Genomic DNA, 27984 nt, shown 5'->3' with positions numbered 1-27984 from the left:
TGCCACAGGACGTACCATCCCTGCTGCAGAAAAGAGGTGTGGAGTTGATCCCAGGGCTGGAAATTGGACTTGAATGCTATTCCCGGAACTTCCTCACTCTCAAGATGGTCTTAAAACTCCTGGAAAGCACCATAAATGGAAGGGCATTAGTGCTCTTGCAACCTGATCGTACTGTTGAACAAATGTGTAACCATGATATTAAAGATTAGCCGTCGGTCTGCGTGTCAGCTACTCACCTGCGCCCTACTTGACGTCATGGGAGTACAACCACACTCCATGCCGCTGATTCAGTAGTTTGATGACTGACCAACAGGTCACGTACTCATAAGAGTCAAATGATCGGACGAGGCCCAGGCAAAGGAGCAGCAGCACGCCGAGCGTTCTGACGGGAGCTGCCATGTTGCAACCCATCAGACAGTGCATGGGTGCAACGGAATCGAACTGGCAGCACCCTTTCCTCAATAAGAACTGACCAATCACAGGACGACTCTGGTAACTGAAAGGGGTTTCCGGAAGTAAATCAGAGAACCGGATATCCTAAATCATCGAATGAGCTGAGCCAGCCCACAAGTCTGCCACATGCAGAGCAGACCACAAGCTGCTAACTTTCAGTAAGTGGTGCTAATTAGCAGCACTCAAGCTTGGAAGCAAAGGAGGTGCTATAAATGAGTAACTTTGCATCTCAGTGCGTTGATGGGGACCACCACACTGAAATGCGTCTGTCTAACGTCTAATGCATGGTGCTTGGCAGGGCTGCATGCACAAATGCTATTCATCAAGTTAAAGCCTGCCTTAATGACTTTCCCAATAGGTCATACTGGTAAAAATTATTGCTCTCTATATTGAATGAATATAGGAGCTAAAAATATATAAATGTGACAAACATTGTGATGATTAAGTATACTTTTCATATTTAAAATAGCCCCTTATGCATTCAAATGAAAGCACTTCAGGGATGGTGGAATGGTGTGACAAATAGCCAATAGCATGAGGTGACAGGGTTATACTCTGGATGGAACCATAGCCCACCATGTATTTTTGAAGGATTGATAATAATACGTCATGCAGACCACTGCACTGCAAAGCCAAATAAAATCAGGAATGAATCTGTGTAGACTATACTCATAGTGGTTATAGGGTGGCCAAAGTCTGCCTTTACTATTCTTTCGCCTGTCCTTTTGGCAGGAATCCACTCAAAAGCAATAACTAGGGTGAGGGACGTAAGGATAATTTAAATGTTTTGTAGCTGTGGCTTTAAAAATGACATTTGCCAAGAATCCTATCATTCTGTTATTTCACCTTGACACTTGTAACATGGCTCCAGTAATAGAGGGACACCGGGGCACCAGTATTTAAGTTCCTGTATTTAATGTACACGTTGATAAAAGGAAAGCCAATGACTAGAAAACTGGTGTCCAATTGACATGGTGTCATCTCGACACACGGGGGGTAATCCATTCCAGACTATTCTGTTTGTTGCTGTAACTGACGCGTTGGTCCACCTGCCCTCCTTTTACAGCACCCGCCAGAATAGTATAAGCGTTGGTGGCATACCCAGCATGTCCCATTACTTACCTGTTCTGTAGCAGACAGCATGCTTGGAGTGAGGTAGGGGGGCAGGAACTCTGGCCATTTTGTAGCTGCTAATTCCTTGAAAACCTTTTGCCCTTTAGGAACTGAAGATATTGGAGACGAGGATTGGGCATAGTGTGTCACATAGGATGTTAGAAAAGGCAACATCAGTAGACACACAAGTGTGTGCATGTGGTGCTTGTGCCAAAACAAGTTATAACAATTGTTATATCCTCACTGTGTTATTTAACACTACCCAGCCTAGCTGTCTCCTGCTGCTCAGCCAGAGTAAGAGATGGTAGCGGAATGTTGGTGTGACTGTGATGCATGGAATGCCTGGGTGCCTGTGTGGATGAGTGGTGACAGTTGGAGATGGGCTGAGCAGCAGGGAGGCTGCTCCTGGTGGGGCTGGTACATGGCTGGTAAAGGACTAATGTAAGAGTTGGAATGGACTGTTGTACTTACTACATGGAACAAATAAACAAGTCTACTTAACTCAACATGGCTACTGTGTCCAAATCTGTGCAAGGGCACAACATTATTTTGGCAAGGCACAACAAATTGTGATAGGGTTACTATATAGCGACATGACCAAATGTGCACCTTGTTTCACGTAGGACTCTTTTCTACCTGTCACTGTAGTCTGACACTTTAGTAAAAAATAGTTTATCTTGCGTACTCCAAGACTACAACTCCCAGAATGCCCAACCATGGTATAGTGGGATCCCTGGTGAGATTCTCCAGTATTGAATCTTTCATAGATTCACATGCTCGTATCTTCCCCGTCGTCATGGTGGGAGTCTCACAGTAAATGAAATACATAGCAGTTAAAAAAAAAACTGCCTAGATACCATAGATAAGCATAGACTTTGGTAGCCCAATATCATCATTATGTGGTCCAAATGCCTGCCAATGAGACACCGGCCCAGTGATAACTCTCTCCAGCAGAGCCACCATACCTCAGATTTCCAACGGCCTTCGTGTGAGAAGGAGTCTCCCTGAGCTTTGCTCAGTTTGTTTCCTTGATTGAACTTTTGACCTGTACTTGCAGCTTTTCCTCTGGATCTGAGGTATTGTTTCTTCTTCAACTTCACATCAAGATGTCTGAAGGCTCTAAAAAGAGGCTGTTCAGACCATGTAGGTCCGGTGGGAAGGCTAGATTGTTTTCTGAGGACCCCCACAAGGATTGTTTATACTGCCTCTATCCAAAGCACGTCCCTAAGGAGTGCAAACATTGCAGAACCTTTTCGGCTAAGACTCTTAAGGATCGAGAGGCAAGGCTACTATTGTGGCTTCAGAAGAAAAAAGCCACTTCAGATTCTGAATCTGAGGGTAATTCTAAGGTTCACACCTCTTCTAAATGCATAGGGGGAGAGTCTGAGGCAAAAACTGATCTAAAAAAGCAGAAGATCAGAAAATCTAAAGAAAAAGAGTCATCTTTGTCTTCCCTGCCTCATACTCCTGTCAAGAAGTCCTTAGAGATGAGGGCTCCGTCGTCGGATCCGTTGACGAAGAAACGAGTTTTGTGTTCAAATTCGTCGACGACGACAGCTACTACGACGACGACATCGTCGATGGCTAGCATGCAGACGACACCGGCGACGGTTGCCTCCTCGACGGCACCGTCAACGATGGGTGTGGAGATGATCCCGTCGACGACTGTTTTTCCACCACCGTCGACGATCTCGTAGACGATCGTTCCATCGACAACTTTTAAGTCTCCAATGAGTAAATCGATGACAACGGTTTCTATAAGAAGATTGCCACCGTCGACTGGCTCGTCGACGGAGAGATCAAGCAATGTTGAGTTTACGTCTTCGCTTCATCCTTCAAACCTACTTGAGATGCCGGAGTCTGAAGAGGAAATTTCATTTGGTGTTGCTTACAGCCCTTCTCACTTAAAAATCAAAAGCCAGGATACGGATGAGGAGGAATACCAAGAAGTACAGGAGGATTTCTCTTTTAAAGATCGTCCCCTGACTAGTTCAAATCGTTATGAGTCTTTTCAAGACACCTATGATTACCAGGAGGAGGAAGATAATGCACCTGGTGTCAGAGAGGAGTCTGTCTCCATGCCTCTTTCGTTAGTATCAGACCTAAGGAGCATGATTAATGACTACTATCGTCGTTTCCCCGACGCTAACACCTCTTCAAAGAAAGATGCACATAAACAACAACCTGTTGTGCAGGCTCCAGTTAAACAGCCTCCACCGCCGGTGCAGAAGGTGCTCACGCCAAAAGTAATTACCAACAGGGATGACTTAGTTGAAAGCGAGGTTGAAGACCAACCGGAGGAAGGTGAACTACGTCAGGATAATCCTGTGGGTGATGAATGGGACCAGTACGTTGTTCCTTTCCCTCCATCACCGTCTCCATCCCCGGCGACATCGCCACCAGAGGACATTCTGGGTTTCCATGAGCTCATGGAAAAGGCTTCTAAAAGGTTTGAACTTCCTCTACCAGTTAAGGAAACTGAATGTTTCCTTTATGATTTTAAAGAGTCGTCTAGAATCCCCATGGTAAAACACATATGGGATAAGGGATTGAAAATTATGAAACATCCTGCTTCTATCGCAGCCTCGATACCCAGAACAGAGAAAAAATACCGGGCTCTGAAATCTGCACCAGCATGTCTTATTGGACATCCCCGTCGAGAGTCAGTGGTGATGCAGGCTGCGCAACGACGTTCGAGGAATCCATCATCTACGTGTTCGGCTCCTCCTGACAAGGAAGGAAGGAAACTTGATGGTACTGGTAAACGTTTCGCACGTATGGCGGCAACTTCTATTAGAGCTTCAAATGCGCAGGCAATAATTAGCCGTTTCAACTGGCAGATGTGGTCGGATATAGCTCCTCTTTTGTCGCATCCGCCAGAGGACCAAAAGGAAGAAGCTGCTCTAATATTACAGGATGGAGCTAGAGCAGCCTCGGAATCCAGAGACATGGCTATGGATATATTAGTGGTGGCGTTCAGACAAATGGCAGGTGCCGTAGCACTTCACAGACAAGGGTGGCTTAAGGCTTCTTCATTCAGATCGGAAGTGCAAACTAAAATAGTGAACATGCCCTTTGACGGAGAAAATCTATTTGGCAGTCACGTGGATGATGCTCAGCACGATATTAAGGATACGGATACAGCGAGGGCATTGGGTTCACTACAGCAGGGCAGATTCCATTTTTTCGGGGCAGAGGATCAAGAGGACACTTTCAGCAAAGATTGTCCTACCAATCCAATAAATATCAACCCTACCATCAACAAGGATATCGTCAATATTCAAATTCACAACAATTTCGATCATCAAATTTGTCTTACCAACAGCAGTCCAGACGAAATCCTTCAACAAGAGGAAAATTACAGGACACTAATCGAAGACAGTGACAGTCCCAAGGCGCCAACCACCTCGTCCTTCCACAGCCTCCATCAGACCCATTATCTTTCGTCCTATCTCCATCAATGGCTGTCTGTAACATCAGACAGATGGGTGTTAGACATCATTAGTCAGGGTCACACCCTAGAGTTCCTTTGCAAACCTCCAGATCGTCCTCCCGTTTGCAGAAAACAGCAACACCTCTCGGTCCTCAGGGCGGAAGTTCGGACCCTTTTGGTAAAAGGAGCAATAGAGGAGGTCCCTCTTCAACAGCTAGGGAAAGGATTCTACTCGCATTTTTTCCTTCTACGAAAAAAGCAATCAAACAAATGGAGACAGGTAATGGATCTCAGAGGCTTAAACAAATTCATCAAGAAGCAATCTTTCCGTATGCTATCCCTTCAGGAAATTTCTGATGATGCTAACAAAAGGAGAGTATATGACATCATTAGATCTATTAGATGCATTCTTCCATATTCCAATACACGTACGTCACAGATGGTATCTCAGATTCGCGGTGGCGGGGTGCCACTGCCAGTTCATAGTGTTAACTTTCGGTCTTCGATCCGCGCCAAGAGTGTTCACGAAATGCATGGCGCCGGTGGCAGCGTATCTGAGACAGCAAGGCCATCAGGTTTATCCATATCTGGACGATTGATTGATAAAGGGCGCAACGTTCAGAGACACTCAGCAATCCCTGGAATGTTGCATGAATCTCTTCCGGTTTCCAGGTTTGTACATAAACATAGAAAAATCTCATGTAACTCTATCCGAGTCGATTAAATTTCTAGGAGCGTCATTAAAAACCAAAGAAACAATAGCGTACTCTTCGGAGGAACGCATCTAAAAATATTCTGAAACTTACCTCACAACTAAGGAAAAGAAGATTCATTTCAGTAAGAACGTTCAAATCCTTGTTGAGGATGATGTCATCTTGCATCCCCTTAGTCCCAAATTGTCGACTTCACATGCGCCCTCTACAAGAACTTCTGGATCTTCAATGGGCTCAACATCAAGGTTCCTTCGAGGATCGGATTCTCATCAATCCTTGAATAAATAAGGTGCTGTCATGGTGGAGAAAAGGGCTAATCTTCGAACCACAATCACCCAGTTATATAATGACAACAGATGCATCATTACAAGGATGGGGTGCACATCTTCAAGACCTAGAAATCCAAGGACATTGGAACGAATTAGAGGCTCAATTATACTTCAACTTATTAGAGCTAAAGGTAGTGTTCTTGGGCTTTCAAGCCTTTCTCCCCAGAATCCACGATTTTCCACTTCTTGTCAGAAAACGGACAGTACAACAGCGATGTTTTATTTAATAAAACAGGGAGGAACAAAATTAAAGCCACTTTCCAAGCAAGCACAAGAAATCTGGATTTGGCTTCTGCTGCACAATATCTCTCAGCATGTTCCAGGAGTACACAACGTAAGAGTGGATTTGCTAAGCAGATCAGCAAGTGTTTGTCACGAATGGGAACTGAATCGGGATCAGCTCATTTGACTTTTTCGCTTATGGGACACTCCAGGTCTGGATCTGTTTGCCAATCGCAACAACAAGAAGTGCAAACAGTTTGCAAGCACATTCCCTCAGCTAGGGTCTTGGGGGAATGCTGTTCAGCTCCGTTGGACGGGGATGTTCGCTTATGCATTTGCCCCATTTCCGCTGATTCTGAAGGTGCTACGAAAAATGAAATGGGAGCTGTGTCATTTGATTCTAAGAGCCCCGGCATTGCTGAGACAATTCTGGTTCTCGGAGCTTCTCCAGTTATCAGTAGCTCCCAGGGTTCAGTTTCCTCTACTCCAAGATTTGATCTCCATGAACAGGGGACACGTTCTTCATCCCCAGTTGGCCTCACTGAACTTGTCGGCATGGAACCTCATGAGCACGAATTTCAGTCCTTAAAGATTGATGGTGAATGCCAGAATATCCTCTCTCACTCTCGTGCAGTTTCTACAAATAAAACCTATGTAGCGAAGTGGTAAAGGTTTTGCCAAAGGTGTGTGACACAGTCTCTTCACACCTTACACGATTCTCCGGAGCAGGTACTCCCTTATTTGTTGCATCTAGTCAAGACAGGTCTTTCTCATGCATCAGTCAAAGTGCATTTGGCTGCCATTTCAAGGTATCACAGGAAGCCAGGTCATCCATTTCTTTGGTCAGAGAGAGTAATAAAAGAGTTCTTAAAGGGATTATTCAGAGTTTTCCCTCCAATTAGACGTCCATCAGTTCCATGGTAATTGAACACAGTCTTGGCACAACTCATGAAACCACCATTCAAACTGATTCACAAAGGTGACCTGCAGCTTGTATCTTGGAAAGTAGCTCTCCTACTAGCTCTGATGTCAGCTAGAAGAGTCAGTGAAACTCAGGCTTTTTCCATCACAGAGCCTTTCCTTCAGTTCAAAACAGACAAGGTGATCTTACGAACAAACCCTAAATTCATTCCGAAGGTCCCTTCAGATTTTCATCTCAATGAACCTATTGTTCTGCCAACATACTTTAAAGACCCATCGTCTGCAGCAGAAAAATCTTTGCATACACTGGATGTCAAAAGGTGTTTAAAATGTTATATTGATAAGACAATGTCCTTTCGAAAGACAAGTCAGTTGTTAATAGATTTTGCTGGTTCCAGGAAAAGTTTGGCTTTGTCAAGAACTAGCATATCCAGGTGGATAGCTTCAGCCATTACTTTGTGTCATAAGAAAGCCGGAAATCCTTTGCGCTCGAAGGTACGAGCTCACTCAACCAGAAAAATGGCGACTTCGACTGCATTGTTTGCAGGAGTATCACTTACGGATATTTGCAGAGTGGCAACGTAGAAGAATGCCCACACGTTTACCAAGCACTACTGTCTGGGCACAGCTTGAAAAGCAGATTCAGCATTGGGACGAGCAGTGCTGTATCATCTGTTTCATTAAGGTATTTACCTAACATATTAATAAGTACTTATCTGCTTTCTTGGAGTCCTCTAGTGCTCTTGATATTTCTCAATCAGGCTTTCGTGCTAAACATAGCACTGAGACTGCCTTAGTTGAGGTAACAGACAATATTAGAATTTGGATCAAGGTCAAGCAGCACTCTTGGTGCTGCTTGACCTTTCAGCAGCATTCGATACCATCTCTCACCAAGTTCTTTTGTACACATTACAAGAGCTTGGCATTAACGGATCTGCATTGAGCTGGTTGTCAGACTTTTTATCCAACCGTACTCAGGCAGTATCATTGGGTTCTTTCTCTTCTGCTCCCTCACAGGTTACCAGGGGTGTCCCTCAGGGCTCATGCTTGAGCCCTACTTTGTTTAATATCTATGTGACACCTCTGGCTAAACTGATGAGGGACTTGGGGTTTAATCCTATCTCTTATGCAGATGACACCCAACTCCTCCTCACCTTCGACAAAACTAGATCAGACATACAAACTCCTTTTTCTCGAGGTATGATGGCAATTGCCTCCTGGATGAAAACTAACTATCTCCAGTTAAACTCTGAGAAATCTGAGATTTTGTTGTTTGGGGGTGCTGACATCTGTTGGTCGCCCAGCTGTTGGCCTGAGGAGTTGGGTAAAGCTCCCTCTCCCAAAGAGGTAGTTAAAAATGTGGGCATTAAGCTTGATAAGCAACTTACCCTTATCAAGATTGACTACTGTAATGCTCTTCTTCTTTCTGCCCATGCAGCCTCATTGGACAAATTGCAGGTTATCCAAAATACGGCTGCCCGTCTGGTAACCGATTCACCTGCTAGGACTCCCTCACTGCCTTTGTTGCATGAACTACATTGGCTGCCAATTAAAAAAAGAGTGCAATTTAAAACGGGCTGCATGATTTTTAAGGCTATAAATGAGCTTAGCCCTCTTTATCTTGCTAGGAAATTGAAAGCATACACTCGTATATGCTCTCTCAGATCAGGATCTAAAAAACTCTTTTCTGTTCCTAGAATAAACAAAGCCCGCACTGGTGGTAGGGCCTTTTCGTATTTGGCTCTAATGTTCTGGAACAATCTTCCCCCAATATCTTCGTACGGAAATGCCCCTTCTCCAGTTCAGAAAGCTGATGAAAACGCATCTTTTCTAGTGTTGTGATAGTCTCCTGTTGCAAGCACAGAGATACCCCTAGGGGTGATTCAGCGCTATATAAAATCATAAAAATAAATAAATAAATAAAATAAACAATGTTTTGGTCTAAAGAAAATGTCTTTGTTGATGTGCATATCTTTTCCTAAAATGTTGTTTTGAATATTTTTCTTACTATATGCCATTGAATTTTATGTAGTATTTGACGTTATGATACAGGTTGAAACACATATCGTATTCTATGTTCTAGAGGATATTGATTAGCCTTACAAATAGGAAGCAGAGCCTGATTCAGAGATAAGTCCTCTCCTTGTAAGTGTACTGCTTTCTATTCTTATACAAAGTGATACCAAAGGGATGATGAACGGAGCGTTTGAGCAAATCAACCACTCACCCCCAGTCAACTGATCTGGGTTTAATCCATCATCATTCTTTAGCTCACTCCACCAGCCCAGTTCAGACATGGCCATATGCAAATCAGTCTGACCCTGTGCCTCATGGGAACAGTCCAGCCCGAACTGCCAAGCCATGTCTTCCCAGGACCGGAAACATGTATCCTGGGACCGGTTTCGGGTTCATAACCATCATCAGCCAGGCTATCTTGAATCCAGTGGCAAAGTGAGCAAGGGACCCACGTCTGGGCATACCCTGCCAACTTAGGGCGAACAAAGCGATACCAAAGGGCATGATGGACGGAGCGTTTGAGCAAATCAAATACTCACCCCCAGTCAACTGATCTGGGTTTAATCCATCATCATTCTTTAGCTCACTCCACCACCCAGTTCAGACATGGCCATATGCAAATCAGTCTGACCCTGTGCCTCATGGGAACAGTCCAGCCCGAACTGCCAAGCCATGTCTTCCCTGGACCGGAAACAGGCATCCTGGGACCGGTTTCGGGTTGATGAGGGTTATGAACAGGACAGGCAGGTTCCTTTTAGGACAAGGATGGCAGCCTACTGGAATATACATTATTGGGAGTGTGTCCTCTAGTTATATACAGATTTCTGCAGGGGGCAGCGCTTTCATGCGATCTGTAGTACATGGCTATGCAAATGTTTTCACTACCCACGAACGTGACCCGGACCAGGCAGTGGTGGTGAAAAAGGACCTTTAATTACGAATTAGAGGAAGTATGCCTGAGTAAACAAAGGAAGTTAAAAATGCTAATCCCAGCAGCGGGTGAGGCAGGGACACCGGTCTCTGCTGCCAGTTCTTCAGCCTTATGGTGAGGGCATTGTAAATTTGCTGCACATCCCTCACTCTCTGTCCACCTGGCTCCACTGTGAGGCAGGCATACGCTTGAGCCCCATGGCTGATTGTAGGGAGAGCAGAGAGAGTGGGGTGGAGGAGCTGGGAAAAGACACAACAAGGAAAGCAAAACCAGTGCGGCGCTCGTGAAAGCACACTGCGTTTACAGAAAGAGCTCATATCTCCTGAGAGGGAGGGTTGTGCTGGGAGGAGTGCCCCCTGCTCTGAGGCAGGCTCCAGCACACCCCTCCCTCTCATCTGCCTGGCTCCGCTGCTCTGCTGTGAGGCAGGCCCGGCTGGAGTCTGCTGTCTGATTGGGAGAGGGAGGGAGAGCAGGGAAAGTGGGACGGAGGAGCCGGTAAAATACAAACAATGAAAGTGAAACCAGCACAGTCCTCGTGAAACAGGCGCACCGCTGATAAAGTATCTTCGCAATTCTAATTATTTTTAAAAAAACAATTATAATTATTAAAAAGCAAGCAGGGGGGGCAGGAGGGAGGAGCACAGAACAGGTGCCCTAGAATGCCTCTGATAATAAGCAGGAAACAAATGCTGTGAGTGTTAGCTGGGAAGTGAAATGTGTGCCTGCAACAGTAGGTCGGAGAAACTCATTTAAGAAAATAGTGCTCACAGACAACAACACAAGTAAAAGGGCCAGTCCTCATGAGAGGTTACAAAAGCAGAAAAGGCAGTACTAAGGAGGTACTACTAAGCCTATTCACGAATCACAAGCAACCATTTAGAATAGACAGTAACAGGAGCCAATTGAAAAGATGGGCGGATAATTGGCGTAACAACCTTAGGTCTTTCGTAATGCAAAAAGAACTGTATTAAAAAATGCTAGCTGGTGCTCCCCAGACCAAGCATTCAATTGTATAAACTCGAAATACCTGTGTCAAAGCATGTTTCCGCTTTCTGCTTGTTATTCCTTATCGGTGCTTGAGAAGTTTTTGAGACCTCTTTAGTGCATTCTCCGCAGTTTGTGGTTCCATCTCTTGATTAAATTAGGATTACCTATGGGTAATATCAAATACCTTCAGAAGACACTTTGTGGATAAATCCTCCATGTGTTCCATAAGATATATCATATATTGACTAGAGTGAATTCCTGCCATGGTTTCATTTTGAACACTTGAAAGAAACAACCAATCTTACAAATATTTCAGATATTCTTCTTGTTTCTTTATAAGAGCTTCCTATTCCTCTCTAATGAGTCGCTTCCTCCCTTTGGGAGGGAATTATTCACAAGTTGTACACTATGGAATATGTATAGATCAACCCCTGGAACACTGCACTTGTAAGAACATCTCTCCTCATTTGTTTTGTTCCTTGTAGGCAAAACTATAATGAGGAGACTGTCGGAAAAAAAAAAAATAATAATAAAAGTCAGTTCTTTTTTCTGTTCTGATCCAATTGTAGTTTGTACCTGAAAGCATCAGAACACATAGCTGGCCACTAAAAGTAGGCAATATTATTTTCATCCCAAAAGTGGTGTACGTAGGCATTTTTTCACAGATTCACAAGGGATCGATGTGTAGTTACATATTCGAAAGCTAATTCCTAACATAAGAAAGCATTTCCTCAGCAATGTTCTGCTAGAATGGCTGCAGCATTCCCACTGTGAGCTTGACTAGATTTAATGATTGGAAGGCTGTACTGAAGGTATGCCTGAGAGGATGAAAATGCACCTAACAGGTGACTCTCGTTCTCCAAGTCTTGTGCTGTTTATTTATATTTGTATTACTCGACCCCTCCCAGACAGGCTTCCGCCCTAAGCATGGGACCGAGACTGCACTATTGGCCGTAACAGAGGAGTCCAGGAGGATCTTAGATCGGGGAGGATCGGTGGCAGTAATCCTCCTCGATCTGAGCGCGGCATTTGATACCGTCAATCACGATATCCTCTTACAACGTCTCCTGGACACCGGAATATCTGACAAGGCCTTGGAGTGGCTCAGGTCGTACCTGAGTGATAGATCCTTCCAGGTATATGAGGGCACTGTCACCTCCATCAGTAAGCCTCTGGGATGTGGAGTCCCGCAGGGATCATCGTTGAGCCCGACGTTATTTAACGTCTACATGAGGCCACTAGCTGAGATCGTCCATCCGTATGGCATTAAGATCATTACCTACGCGGACGATACTCAGCTGGTGGTCTCTCTGGCACAGGAAGGGGGATCCTTAGTGTGTGCGGATCTTGCAGTCTGTCTGGAGATGGTTAAGAGGTGGATGACCAAGTCTTGTCTCAAACTCAACGGAGACAAGACTGAGCTCATGCTCCTAGGTCGTCTCGCTCCTTCTTCCATTGATACTCTTTGGCCACCCAGTTTGGGACCGGCCCCGGTGCCTAAAGATACCATCAAGAGCCTTGGTGTTTGGCTGGATAGGTCCCTGTCATTTGATCAGCAGGCAATAAGACTATCTGCTATCTGTTTCGGCATTCTTAGAGTCATCAGGAAGGTCCTTCCTCTACTCCCTTTCGAAGCAAGAAAGACCGTGGTTCTGGGCATGATCCAATCACGGTTGGATTTCGGGAATGCTTTATTTCTGGGAGCTCCCGACTTTACTCTACGCAAACTGCAGTTGATTCAGAATTGCGCAGCACTGACTCTTCTACAAATCCCCCGCAGATCATCAGTAAAGTCCGGCCTAAGGAGACTGCATTGGCTTCCCGTTAGGGAAAGAGTTAATTTCAAATCACTTTGTATTGCACATCAGGCCTTTTGGTCCTCAGGCCCAGCAATTAACTTTCCCCTTATTACACCTTATCAGCCTGTCAGACATCTGCGCTCATCCTCTGCCAATCTGGCTATTGTTCCGAAGATAAAGAAATCAAGATCGGGAGGCCGCTCTTTTTCTTTTAACGTGGCCAAATTGTGGAATGCTCTTCCCCAACATTTAAGATCCAACCCCGACCTTAGTTCTTTCCGTAAACAGCTGAAAACGCTTTTGTTTATTAATAAATAGTTAGGTTGGTTTTCTTCCCTCAAGCAATTTTAGCCTCAGTTGGTATTCCCAGCGCTTGGACGCCCCAGGGCAGCTACGTGCGCTTTATAAAATTCATTTCATTACATTGTTTTTGTTTTTCATGCTTAACAATGATTGTTGAAAGATCATAACTAGCTGCCTAATCAAGTGAATTTCAAGACCTTGTTAGATGAACATTCATTTTAAGGTGACAGTTTTGTACTCTTACCTTTAAGTCTGTACTCTTACCTTTCTCCTTTCCCTACCCTTGGTGGCAAGTGTGAAGGATTGCTAGCAGAAGATTTAAAAAAAATTACTAAACTGTATTTCCTGGTATGATGTACCTGTCAGGCTCCTCCATTCCAATATCCTCAGGACTGTGCTGATGCTCTAAAGGGGCCCACCTCTGGACAACCCCAAGTCTGGCATACAGTAAAACACAGACTGTTGGGGTAATCGAGCGGGGGAAGGAAAGGGTAGGGACTGCGGGGAGGGAGATCTGAGAAAGATACAAAAAACACAATATGATCCCAGTGTCTGAGTTATACTAGGGCACTGAAAATGTAAACGGAAACAAACATCATACACAATGTCTCCCACACCTCACCTGAAAAGCAAAGAAGGTGTAGCCTAACATACAGAAGAGAGCAAAGGGCAGCGGCAAGTTCACCTCAGGCAACTAGTGTTTTAAGACAAAAAATAAAAGAACATACGGGTTTGATAGGCACTTCAGGGATCGCAAAACACATTAGAAAATGCAGGATTCAGTTCCCCCTATTTCACCTACCAACTCTTACTTGAAGTGAGGCTAATATGCCTAGCCTATGTGGCAACACACCCTCTCAGGAAGCTCTCTCCTATAATAGGTATAGAAATCAAGAGAAATAATAGTGAAGGCTTGCTTCTGGACTTTGGAGCAATAAACGTCTTGCTTTAGCCAGAATGTGCTCTGCTAGCGTTTGTTATAAATCCACAATGTCACCAGCATAACATGTGCAAAGTAATCCATGTAACATAGCAACTGTCCCCTTACTGCTCAGAAACGATGTTCGCCAGGGATAACAGTTACTAACAATACTGACAGAGGTTTCTCTGGGCCAACATAGGAATGGAGAGACTTCAGGGCTACGAAACAAAGGCTCCTCTGCATGAGACAGGAAACGACCGGTCTCGGCCAACAGAGGAGATACGAGGCTTTGGGGATCTGAACCAAAAGGCTCCTCTGCACGAGACCGACCAAAAACGGGTTTTAGCCAACAGAGGAGTAACGAGGCTTCGGAAACATAAACAAAGAGTCCTCTGCATAAGACCAACAGAGCAGTAGGGGAGGTAACAGCGAGGTTTGCCTACCTCCGGTCAGTGGCGATATAACCAGGGGTGCTTTCGCACTCTTACCACCCACAATGTTGACGTCCACAGGAATCCGTTACAGGCACACCCAAAAGGAATTATCGGCGACGAAGAAGTCTTCTGTCGCCTTTTTACTTCCGCATTTGACGTTACGTTGGTCACGTGAGGCGTGACTCGCAAAGCCTGCCGGGACGTGTAGTTTTTGCAAGGTTGTGTCCTTAAGTCCGCTCTACACGTAATAACGGCAGTCAGTGTACTACCGGTAGCGCAATCATGACAGTACCTTGGCTGTTTCAGTAGCTTGCAACATTATTGACACCAGTAAAAGAATAGTAATTGTATTCTGTGAACTTCAATTATAGGGTAAACAGTTGGGGGTTTGTGGGACCAGAGGAGAGCGAGCATTGTACTTAAAAAAACTAAGAGGTCATTGTAAATTACCTTCTGTTCCTTGTAAACGTAAAGTGTTCCCAAATTGTCTGAATGCCCATTTAAAGAGGTCTCCTGATCATATGTTCCTCCTGAAGTTACCGTATTTTCCCAAATTTTCCACATCCCGAACGAAAGAGAATTTTCATATTAGGGATGTTGAGAAAGTGCAAGGTATTATGTTTACAGACCAGGAAGGCCATAAAGCTGTTTTCACCTTTGACAGATTTCAATTGGCATTATTGCTTACAATCACTTCCACTTGGATAATTGTTTGCAAATTTTGCATGTGTGGTTCAACGAAAGCCCTCACCGAGGCGCATTAGGCACAATTACAGCAATCAAGAAACTGCTTGGGAAAATTTCGAAACTATGAATGGAATCAACCTTTGTAAAGTAACATGTAGTTTAGGCACTAAAATATAACTGTTATCTGGTAATTTGAATATTAACAATTCAGCTATGTAAAATGTAAAATTTATATTTTAGGAAAGTGGATTTGCTAAGGAGCTGATCCTATACGCCACATTTTCTGAAGGTAAGACTAATGAATGTAAAATCTCGTAAACTGAGAACAGTGCAATGTAAGAAGTGCTGCTGATGAGCCTTGTTGTAAACTGGGTACTGGAAAGCTGTTGTCTTATCTGTGTATCTAAACTGGAAAAATCTAGAGGAATCCCCACAATTTGTTCCCAAATACACTTTGCTTATAGTCAGTAACAGAGTTATTGAGCATAACACAAGAGTGGAAATATTGTTGAGCGGTAGGAGAAGGAAAAGGCAATTTCTTATGGCTTTCAAATCTGAGAATAACAACAATTAGTAAGTCCTTCCAAACCTGCAAAAAGGCTTTGGCAAATTACTATAAAACTTTCAATATGCTCTACCTTCAGGTCTCCAAACCACAAGAGTGATTTAAAAAAAAACATTCTAACAGTTTCACATATTTTTGTGAATGAGCATCTATTTATTTACTTAGGTGGAGCTAGGAGCCGACCAAGATGTCTGCCCGCTGCTGAAGCTCTGTGCAGGCGCTGGCTCCCCCACCTTGCACCAATGAACCAATGGAGATATGAGCCAGAGCAGCAAAGAATCGACAAGGCAGCAAATGCACAGTGATGCTTCAGAGTTGGATACAGTTCACTCGCAATCCCTGACTGCATTTCCAATACCCACGGGAACGGACACTCTTATTTGTCTCTTTGTTTTCTTCCTGCCTCCCTCCCACCCCACACCATCAGATAAATGCACATGAGAGCAACTATAACAACCAAAAGCTTCCCCTGGGGACTATAATGCTTCACCCTATACACTTTGCGCAAACTGTGCAAAAATCTAAAGCACACATAAAACGTTACTGAAATATATACAAATATAATATTTATTAAAATATAACCACATGTATTTCATAACCTAAAACAGCATACCATACACAATATGGACAAAAGAACAAATATATAACATTTAATTGAGTACAATAAAATATACATATAAATGTCAGGCTCTTTCAATCGCATGTCAATTGGTGTTGAAAATATCTTTTTCTTTGTTATTTTAATACCTAAACGTGGCAAGAAGTGAGCCTTAATGCTCGTTACCGAGTTTCAGTGGAGAAGGATTCTGGAAAGCCATCTTCATCTGGACATGAACATGTTTTATAAAATAAGTATATATTCTCCAGTGTTGTATCTTTTATAGATTCACATGCTTGAATCTTCCCCGTCGTCATGGTAGGAGTCCCACAGTAACACAAGAAATAGCAGTAATAAAAAATCACCATAGACGTCCATAGAACAGAAAGCTCACTTAAGTAACTTTTCAGCCTCATTTTGTAACATCCACATTTCAGCCAATCACAGCAGAGACCTCAGAGTTTCCTTCCCCACAGAACCACCATACCTCAGATTTCTTACCGCACTTCATGTGATAGGGAGTCTCCCTGAGCTCTGCTCAGTTACAGTATTCATTCCTCAACATTTGACCTCCAGTCTCAGCTTTCTACTCTCAAGGTATTTGTTGGACTTCATACTTCTGCCCTTCCTTACTGTTGAGATGCCAGAGCCTAAAAAAGGGCTGTTTGGCCCTGAAAGACCTGCAGGAAGTGTAGGCTATTTTCTGAAGACCATTTCCAACAAGGGGAGAGCAAGGGATTTTCGCGGTGTGTCCTTGTCCCAATTCAATAATCAACTAAACAATGTGGACGAACCCACAGAAAAGAATTAAAGTGTCCTCACCCTTTGTGGGTGGACTGTCTCTGGGACCCATTAGGGTTTCTTAAAACACCCCTCACACACCAACCTGGTTGGTGTCATGCTTCATCATTGGGGTACCAACTGGGTGGCCGAATGCCCCCCGGTTGTGCTATGACGCCTGATTACAGCAGAGCAGGTGTGGTGCGTAATGTGATAAGTGTGAGTTAAAAGATACCTCTGGGAATCCTTGCCAGGTAAGTTTAATAATGACGGCCCAGGGTATTGTTAAAAACAAGTGTGGCAACAACTGGAGAGAATGGCTCCTAGTTGTCAAGTAGAGGTCAACATGTTTCAGCCCTACTGAAAAAATTGAGGGGCTTTCTTCAGGACCAAGTGAGTGAATGTGAGTGGCAAAAAAAATCACGCCATGTGAAGATGGTATCCAACACATGCGCTAAGGTGTGTGGTACTATGCGTAAGTGTCGGTATACTTACAGACACTAGTAAAAAACCTTTGGAAGGAAAGAGGACAGGATAGGACAGTTACACATAAACAAGCAACATAAAATGCAATCTTTTAGTGGTGCCACCAAATATTGAATTGTATAGGTGGAACACAATGTGTGGCAATATGTAGGCATATCCAAGTTAAAACATGCTATTGGCTGTATAGTGTGCGTGTATAGCTCACATTAATGTGTATTGGCCGTGGAGCGCCACAGTAGTGAGGAGGTATCAAGTCAACGCCAAGTGAGGCTACATGCTCGTGCATGGTGCATGTGGGAGTCTCGCTTAGGGAGAGTTACAGTGACTTAAAAAAGGGCATGCAATATATTCTACGTCTAAGTTTGAAGTGTATGAATATAAAATGGCATGCCAGCGTGGTTACGCCCTGTATGTGAGTTGAGGCAATTGCATTATGGCTGGGCCACAGAGGGCCTGACCCTTATTAGGTTATCATATTAAAATATGCAGTAGATTGCGTTCACTTGACATCGTAGTGGGTAAAAACAGCGTATATTTACACTATGGTAAAGTGCTCGGTAGATGTACAGGACTGGGGAGCGATCGTGTCTGTAGTCAAACTCTGCGGGGGAAAGGAGGAGTTTGATTAGTATTCAGTAGCATTGTGCTCTGGGAGGGATGAAAGGGGAAAAAAGGGGAGGACATGTGGCAAAGACCTTACTTCATCAAGACGCAGACCCACATTGAACCTGTGGCGTTCTCCCGGAGTCCCGGCTGCTCATTGAGCCCGATGTGCGCACTGTGTTAAATCTGCTAAGCCGGGCATCCAACGTGCTTGCGTGCACGTCCAAGCCATGGGATATGGGAAAACTAGACGGCCGACAAGATTGAGGGTGCGCATGCGCGGCGGCCATGTTAGGTGTGGGCTGTGAGCCTGTAATGGACAGTAGCACGAGCATTCAAAGGACGGAGTTCAGTGAAGTGGTTCAATGACACAGATCTGTGTAGAAAGGGGTCTGAGGGCAAAAGTGAGGATGTCCTGGTGTGGACTAGGGTGCTATTATTAGAGCGGGGATCCTGCTGTCATTTGTGAAAAAGGACTGATATGCAGTAGACACTGATTACGATGTGTGCGTAAGGCTACTGCGGTTGTCAGGTGCAGTCCACATAGGTGTAATAGGTGTGAGAAAGTGCCATCTTTCTTGCATGGTATGCCCCCACTTTTTGCTGAATAGCTCAATGTACTTTGACTGAGTGTGCCCTGGACTCCTGCCAATCAGGTGCCCAGGGCCAATGTTCCTTCCCTAAACAAAAACCTCAAACCCAAATTGGCAAACCCTGGCCACATGTCAGCCCCTGGTAAATGATAGCCTAGGTACCCAGGGCCTTGTGACCAGGGAAGGCCTCTAAGGGTTTCAGCACTCATTGTGCCACCCTTAGAGGCCTTGTACCCTAACACACACACACTGCCCTTGCAGGCTGAGTGTCTGGGTACAAGACAAAACAGAGAGTCGACATGGTACACATCCCTGTGTGCCATGTCCACCACCTACACTGCCCTGCCATACATCAGCCACCCCTCTAGCTGGGTGCCCTATGCCAGTGGTGTGGGCACAGAGGCATGAGCCCTGTGCCCCTACAGTACCCAGGTCCATTCCTGGGCCCTGTAAGTGCAGTGCTGCCATTTAAGAGTACATTGTCCTGGGAGCTTGTCAAACACGAACTCCACAGCACCATAATGGCAAAACTGAAGACTGAGAAGTTTGGTATCAAACTACTCAGCACATTAAACCCACACTGATGCCAGTATGGGATTTAATGTACCAAGCACCACAGAGGGCATCTTAGAGAGGCCCCCTGAAACCTAACCTACAATCCACGTCTGGTCTGAGAGGCTGCCTAGGCTGCCACACAGCAGACATGTTGCTGGACCCCTGGGTAGGAGAGCCCCTGCTCTCCTGGGTCTGCAACAATGCACATCCTGGGCGAGGTGCTAGATCTCCTCCCCCAGGATGGGCAGGGGAAGCTTCAAAGGCATGCCGCCTCTGTGAGCTTCCCCAGGCCACTTGCAACCCCCACTCTGGCGGGAAGCTTGGCCGGAAACCCCCAATAAGGACAGGGGATGTGCCAGCCTGCCGACCCCAGCCCTCAGGTGGGGGAGGCGAGGTGAAGCACATCTCCGGGCGCTCGCCATCTTGAAGATGGGAGGCCCTACCCAATCAGGACTAGGCTACTGCCCCCCTCCCACAGGAGAGTGGCAGAATAGGGGGTGTACTCACCCCAGGACAGGGACCCATTGGTCCCTGCCCTTCACCTACCTGTAACGCCCCTAAATCTAGTATTTAGGGGCACCCTGAACCATCCTTCCCAAGATTCCAGATTCCGAAATACAAAGAAGAGCAAGAAGAAAGAAGACCTACCCTGCAGCTGCTAAGAAGTGGAAAACACCAACTGCTTTGGTCCCAGCCCTACCGGCCTGTCAACCCTCGAACCTGCTCCTGCTACAACCCGGCACCTCTTGTGGCCAGCAACCTCACAAACCCCGGAGGACCTGGCTACCTTTTGGCTCTAAGCACCTGGGACTCCCATGAGTAGAGGCTCTACTCAAAATCTGCTTCTAATCTCTGGTATCAGCCCGGAACCGCAAACCCTACACACTCTGCACCCGCAAAGCCTGGCCTGTGCCGGAGTGAACAAAGACCATGAGGACAACCCCACGGCGACTGTGACCCCGAGTCCGGCACCCAAGGACTTCCCTCGACACTCCTGACGACGCCTGCAGCCTCAGAACCAGGTACCCCCCCAACCGCGATCAACAGAGGGTAAGATTTCCCGACACCAAAAGGCACCCCTGCACACGGCGCCCTGCGACCCCTGTGCCCAACTCCTGGGTACCTACCTATCCTCCAAGTACCCAACTTACCTCTCGAAGTGGTGGTGGCACCTGAAGAATCTTCGTCCCCGAGCTTGCAGTCTTTTTCTAAACCGGAGCTTTCCCATTGAAATCAATTGAGCGCCCGAATGCTCAAAAGCACCCTGCACCCAGCCGCCCGAGTGGCCCTGGCAGTGTAACCTCTACACCTATCTACTTCCCCATTTGCCCTGATCAAGTGACCAGGAGCCCAGCTCCCACAGCCGGGTGGCCTATTAGTCAGCAGCCACCAACCAAGGCCCCCCTGCCTCCCATAGGATAACATTGGGCCTAACTCTCTCTGCACCCGGCTACCCCTGTGCCGCTGTGGGTGAAACAACTGTACCTACCTGACCCTGGGAGACCCCTGAGTCTATGCCCAGAACCTTAACTCTGACAGTCGAGTACTTACCTTTAAACCGATAACTCAATTTTCTCCATAGGGTAACATTGACTGGTTTCTTCTGAAATTTCTTCTAAGTGTGGAGTTTTCAAAACCTAAAATATTCAACAAAAATCAGCCGAGTAACGAAAATGAAAATACTCACCTGCTATTAGGTGAGCTCCCAGTGCTGGATCTTGGTGCCCAGCACAACCGTACTTACCAGTAACCCAATTTTCTTCCATAGGAAATCATTAACTGTTTTTCTGTGAAATTTCTTCTAAGTGTCGATTTCTGCAAACTTTAAATATTCTTTAAAAATCATATAAATTATGCAAACCTAATTACTTACCTGTTTTGGATAAAGGTCCCAGTACTGAGTCTAGGCACCCAGTACTGGATTACAAAAGTAACAAGAATATACTATACCTGCAACTTGCATTTTCTTCCATAGGGAATCATTGACTGTTTTCTATGAAATTTCTTCTGTCAACTTTTAAAATAGCAAAATTTATTTAAAATTCCTAGTAGTAACCAAGTCGACTTTTATCACTTGTTTCTAAGTACTGTCCCAGGACTGAATCTAGGATCCAGTCCTGGAATCCCAAAAGTAATCCTGAAAGTAATCTATTGCAAATAACTTGAAACTTCCATTGAACTCAATGCATTATTGTGTTTAAAACTGTGTTGCCTATTGCAACAGCTTGTAACTTTCTACAAAAGCCAATTGCATATTGCAAAAGTATTTATATAAAGCATCTCATTCTGAGAAAGTATATTTTAATTCCTATTGTTGGTTCTAAAATAAAACAGACATATATTTTTTATATAAACCATTGGCCTAGAGTTCAGTTATTGAGTGTGTGAAATCATTTTGCTGACTGAGTGTGTACAACAAATGCTTTACACTGTCCTCTGATACTGTCTTACTGCTCGACCAAGCTACCACTTTAGAGAGTAAGGTTATATCTAACTTTAGCCTCTGCCAAACCTCTGGGGACTGTGGACTGTGTACACCCTGTACCTATTTGGGAACAGTATATACAGAGCCACTTTCTCACAATAGGTTTTGCAGTTTGTGTGTTGTCTGATTACCCAAGTTTTGCCCGGTTCTAATTGTAGGCTCTTAGTTGTTTCTGTGATGTGGCAAACACTGCAGTTGCCTCACGGAAAGTGGCCAGTGATGGTGGGGAGACCCCATGCATTCAGGAGTGTGTTGGTTGGTCTTGGTAACAGGGCTGGGCGTGTTGAAACCAGGGTATGTTTGATGGATCTCGCCCTCCTCTGTGAAAGTAAAGGTTGTTCCCATTTCAGTTTGCCTGTGTACAGTATCTTCCAGTGTTTTTTAATTATGTGGGATACTTTGTTAGAGACCGCGTTAAAGGTAGTAACGCATGTGAGAGGGATGGATGTGGGAGTGCGTTCTTTTGGCTCCAGTAGTCCTTCTCGGTTTTTGTTTCTTGCTCATTTCTGTGCTATCTCGGTTATGCGGAGCCAGAAAAATTGCCCCAATGGAAGGTTCTCACGTAAGCTTCTCGGGTGGAAGCTTGTGTAGTGTAGCAGGGAGTTACGGGCTGTAGGTTTAAAGTGTGTTGTACTTTTGAGCCTACCATCTAGTGCTTGTATCTCCAGATCCAAGAAGGTCATGTTCTGCCTGTGGATGCTGTGTGTGAATTTGAGGTTCGGGTCAAAGGTGTTAATCCATTGGCAAAATGTCATAAGAGAATGGGTGTCTTCCTCCCTGATCAAGAGGATGTCATCAATGTAACGTTTATAGAATTTGATCTGGGTAATGCGTGGCTGGTTACTGCTGAGCAGATGGTTCATCTCAAAGTTGTAAACATATAAACCTGCCATGCTGGGTACGAAAACGCTCCCCATGGAAGTTCAGAATTTTTGCAAGTAAAGCTCCTGCTCAAAGTAGTTGTCTTTGAGTGCCAGTATGGCACATTCTTGTATGAATGCTTTGGGAGTATGGTAGTTCCAGGTGCTGTTGTCCAATGCAGATTCTAGAACTAGAGAGTGGCATCTTGAAGTAGACTCGTGTATAGACTCTCAACGTCCAGGCTAACAAGAAATAAAGTCTCTGGGTTATAAGTCAGGGTGTTGATGAGGCCCAGAAGATCTTTTGTGTCCTTTAGGTAGGTGCTGGTGGACTGCACTAGCGACTGTAAGAAAAAATCACAATAACGAGAATGTGGTTCCAATAATGACCCTATCCCAGAGACTATCGGGCGTCTGGGTGGTGGTGTCTTATTTTTGTGTATCTTTGGTACCATGTAAAAATATGGTATCTTTCCTGGATTAGTGGTGAGGAATTGCGCTTCTTGCCTTGTGATTTGTCCGGTCGTTTCTGCTTCTTCAACCAGATTGAAAATCCGGGTTTTGTGGGATTCGCTCGGATCCTGGGTTAACTTTTGATAGTTTTTGGTATCATTTAGCAAGCGTTTGTACCCCTCATGGTAGTTGTTTTTGTTGAGGATGACGATGCCTCCGCCTTTGTCAGCTGGCTTTATGACTATGGCCCCATTAGTTTTTAATGATTTAAGGACTTGCCGTTCCATTGTGCTTGTGTTTTGCAAGGTGTGTTCTTCCTTCAAGTCTTCTATTTCTTTGAAGACAGCTTGTTCATAGACTCTTATTTCCGGTGGTATTGCACTGGGTGGAGGTATGAAGGTGGACTTCGTTCTGAAAGGGGTATCGCCTTGCATTTCCATCTCGGGTTCGTCTTGGGAGCCCTCAAAGAATGCTTTTAATTTAAACTTGCGAAAACAAATTGCAAGCTCGCAGTGCAGTTGGAATTTGTCCAGTGTGGCTGTGGGTGCATATCCTAGACCTTTTTCCAGAACTGATTTCTCTGGTGGTGTTAAAACGTGAGATGAAAGATTGGTCATGAGGCTCATCTCAAGCTGGGGCCTGGTTGCTGGTCCTTTGTCTTGTTCCGGGTTTGCGCCCCCAGCTGTTGGTCTTCCTCCCAGTGCACTTGGGTTTGTCGTCTTCGTCCGCGCCCACGTTGGCCTCCTCCTAAAAAAGGGAACCTTTGGTTCTGGTTAAAAAGGGGGGGTTCCATCCGTATGTGAACTGTGGGTGCATATGGGGGTAAGGTGCTGGAAACTGCATGTTGGGCCCTGGAGGTAATTGTGGCCATGGTTGTTTCCAGCTGTTGTGCTTCCCTCTTCCTCGTTGTCTGTTTCGGTAGCTCCCTGAGATGGAGCCACTGCTGGCGGGGGAATCATCATCCCAGGAGCCCCCTGATGTATCCGGGTGTTTTGAAGGTTTGTAGTCGCTATCCGCATATGGGTATGTCTTCAGAAACGAAAAAAAAAATCACGTCCTTTTGGAACTTGTTGATTTTACTTTGGGTGAGAGTCTCTTTGTATTCGTTTATTTCTCTATTCGTTTCTTCCAACTTTTTCTTAAAGGAGGTTAGCGTTGTTTTAAAGTGTGACTGCGTGGCCTGGATCGCTATGAGGACTACATCAGATAGTCGCTTTGCAGTCTGAATGATGAGGATTATCCAGTCGCGTGTGCACCTCCATGCTATCTGTGCCCAGTCTTTGCGAAGGTGACATCCTCTGAGAAGACGCGTGGGTCCTTGGTAACGATGAGCCCTCTAGGGGCCGTGTTATTTCTCAGATATTCTGTGAGAATCACTCCGTGGAGGATCATCCGTATTCTATTTAGTTTTTTCTCATTTAGGTTTTCCCAGTCCGCGGTTTGGGCAATTGATGTTGCCACGCTGTGTTCCACCTATACAATTCAATATTTGGTGGCCCCCACTAAAAGATTGCATTTTATGTTGCTTGTTTATGTGTAACTGTCTTGTCCTGTCTCTCTTTCCTTCCACAGGTTTTTTATTAGTGTCTGTGAGTATACCGACACTTACGCATAGTACCACACACCTTAGCGCGTGTGTTAGATACCATATTCACATGGCGTGATTTGTTTGCCACTCACATTCACTCACTTGGTCCTGAAGAAAGCCCCTCAATTTTTTCAGTAGGGCTGAAACATGTTGACCTCTACTTGACAACTAGGAGCTATTCTCTCCAGTAGTTGCCACACTTGTTTTTAACAATACCCTGGGCCGTCATTATTAAATTTATCTGACAAGGATTCCCAGTGGTATCTTTTAACCCACACTTATCACATTATGCACCACACCCGCTCTGCTGTAATCAGGCGTCGTAGCACAACCGGGGGGCATTCGGCCATCCGGTTGGGACCCCAGTGATGAAGCATGACTCCAATGACGATGGCCCCACAGACGAAGGCCGTCCATGCATCGTCGACAGGGCCACAGACGATTGCATCGGTGATTGCACTATCGGCAGGACCGTCGACGGAAGGCAAAATCAGTCTCCTTCAGCCCAGGCAGATTCAGGATTTCTCCAAGATATCCCCTTTACCTCCTGCTCGCCTTTTTGACTTCCAAGAGTCAGAGGATGACAGTATGTTTGGCCCTGCATACACTCCATCGCAGTTAAGGGTCAAGTGCCAAGATTCTGATGATGAGGACATTGAGGACAATGATCCATCGTCTTAACTGGCAGGGGAATTTACTTTTGCAGCAAGATACATGTCTGTCATGCAGAGGCCGGACTCCTTACAGGAACATTACCCTTATGATGATAGGAGGAGCGTCATCAGTTTCGGAAACCATCAACGAACGTTCCAGTGTCTCTGGTATCTGATCTCCGTCATATGATTGACGACTATTACAGGCGTTTTCCGGACACAAATGCTCCTCAGAGACCTTTACTTTCCCAAGAAGTTCCCACCATTCTTCCAGGCTTAAGCACTCCCAAATCCACCAGGGAAAAGACCCTCCCTCCTACTATAGTTATCACAGAGGATACTCAGGATGGTCAGACAGAGGAAGGGGAATACAATCCGACATAGACGCCCATGATGAGTAGGATGACTATATAAGTCTTATGCCACCATCACCCATCCCTCTCTGCCGCGGATTCCCAGCTTGTAGATATTGGGGGATTTCATGATCTTCTAGAGCGTGCCTCCAAACGTTTTGATTTACCAATGCCAACTAAGCAAACTGAATGTTTCCTATATAATTTTAAGCCAGGCACTCAACGTTCAGTGAGGGCAATCCCTATAGTTGACTTTCTATGGCAAGAAGGGCTAAAGCTAATGAAAACACCTGCCTCCGTCCCAGTTGTCATTCCAAAACTGGCCCAAAAATTCAAGGCTCCTGACGAATCGCCTGCATGTCTCATTGGTCACTCAAGGCCGGACTCTGTCATCATGCGAGCAGCCCAGTGAAGAGCCAAGAAGCTAGCATCCCAGTGCACAGCCCCACCAGACAAGGAGATCCGCTGCCTCGACAATATTGGCAAGAGGTTCTCGGCATTGATGGCCACCTCCATTAGAGCCTCTAATGCCATGGCCATTCTTGGGAGATATGACCGGCAGAAGTGGTCAGACATCTCTACTCTGTTGGAGTATCTCCCGGTAGATAAAAAGAAAGAGGCTAAAGATATTCTATTAGAGGGGGAAAGGGCTTCTTTGGAGCTCATCGAAATAGCCATGGACGTCTCATTCACTGTGTTTCGCCAGATGGAAGGAACAGCAGTTCTGCGTTGCCAGGGATGGCTAAAGACAACCACCGTTCATCCAGAGGTCCAAGCCAAGGTCTTAGACATGCCTTTCGATGGAGAGTGCTTGTTTGGTAAGCACTTAGACAAGGTGCTACAATCTATAAAGGCAGACACCGACACAGCCAAAGCCTCAGGCAATCCCTAGCAACGCCGCTTTCTGTCCTTTCAGGGTAGAGTGCGGGCGCAATACATATCCCGTCCGCAATTTCAACAGCAGTACCAGCCATATTTGCAGAGTACAACCGGTCTTTTCAATCCAGCACTGCTCAGCCTTATTCGAGACCGGCAGGATGCAAGAGGCAGCAATCTGCTGGAAAGTCCAACGACTCCAATAGGAGACAATGAAGTTCATCAGGCCCCTGCTACCATTGTTCCACACCACGTTCACGTCTTCTCCGCATCCTTTCGGAAATGGAACTCCATTTCTTCAGACAAATGTGTTCTAGATATCTTCCAGCCCGGCCACACACTGGAATTCATTCAGCATCCTCCAAATGCTCCACCGTGGAAAGTTCTGCACCATCACCTTCCGGTATCAAAAAGGAGATAAAGTCACTTCTTCTCTAACAGGCGATAGCGGAAGTACCCCTCAACCAGCAAAATCGGGGGTTTTATCCGCACTTCTTCCTCATCAAAAAGAAAAATTGAGGCAGGTCATGGACCTCAAAATGCTGAACAAGTTCATCAAAAAAGAATGTTTCCAGATGCTCTCTCTTCAGTAGATTCTTCTTCTCATGGAAAAGGGATTACCTGGCTTTTCTCGAGCTCCTCGAAGCCTATTTTCATATTCCAATCCACCCTCAGCATCGAAAATTTCTAAGTTTCAAAGTAGCAGGGCGCCATTACCAATTAAAAGTGCTTCCATTGGGTTTGAAATCTGCTTACAGGGTGTTCACCAAGTGCATGGCACCGATAGCAGTCTTTTTAAGATGTTCAGGTCACCAGGTATTGCATCCCACTCATCTCCAATTGCTGGCTCCGCATGCGACCACTGCAGGAGTAGCTCGATGTGCAGTGGATTCAGTCTCAAGGTTCGTTCAATGACAAGGTTCACATTTCAGCAGCAATGAGAGCCGCAATGACCTGGTGGAGGATCAAGGAAAACCTTTTGCAAGGCCTCTCTTTCATTCACTCTGTGCCTCAGCTGTGATTACCTCAGATGCGTCAACGGACGGATGGGTTGCTCACCTTCAAGAATTACAGGTTCACAGCAAGTGGTCCAAATGGGAATTGCAGTGCCACATAAACATTCTGGAGCTCAAGGCAATGTTTCTGGGACTGAAAGCCTTTCTGCCTCAGCTCAAGGGTGCGTCAGTGCTCGTCAGGACGGACAATACTACAACAATGTTTTACCTCCGAAAGCAAGACGGCACGAGATCTCGAGCGCTTTCCGTTCTTGCTC

The 27984-nt window shown here is 45.4% G+C and overlaps 1 protein-coding gene across 1 annotated transcript in view; it reads left to right on the top strand.

Annotated features, from left to right (window-relative positions):
- Positions 1-27984, top strand: part of CFAP69 (cilia and flagella associated protein 69) — a 630939-nt gene that overhangs the window by 326403 nt on the left and 276552 nt on the right. The window contains exon 10 of the mRNA XM_085631353.1: positions 15504-15552. Within this exon, the coding sequence (XP_085487479.1) occupies positions 15504-15552 (49 nt within the window). The remainder of the gene's footprint in view (positions 1-15503; positions 15553-27984) is intronic.

The sequence above is a fragment of the Triturus cristatus genome, chromosome 10, assembly GCF_964204655.1.
Source record: "Triturus cristatus chromosome 10, aTriCri1.1, whole genome shotgun sequence".
Lineage (NCBI taxonomy): Eukaryota > Metazoa > Chordata > Amphibia > Caudata > Salamandridae > Triturus > Triturus cristatus.
Note: the sequence above shows the minus strand (reverse complement) of the source record. Positions and strands in the feature narration are given on the sequence as shown.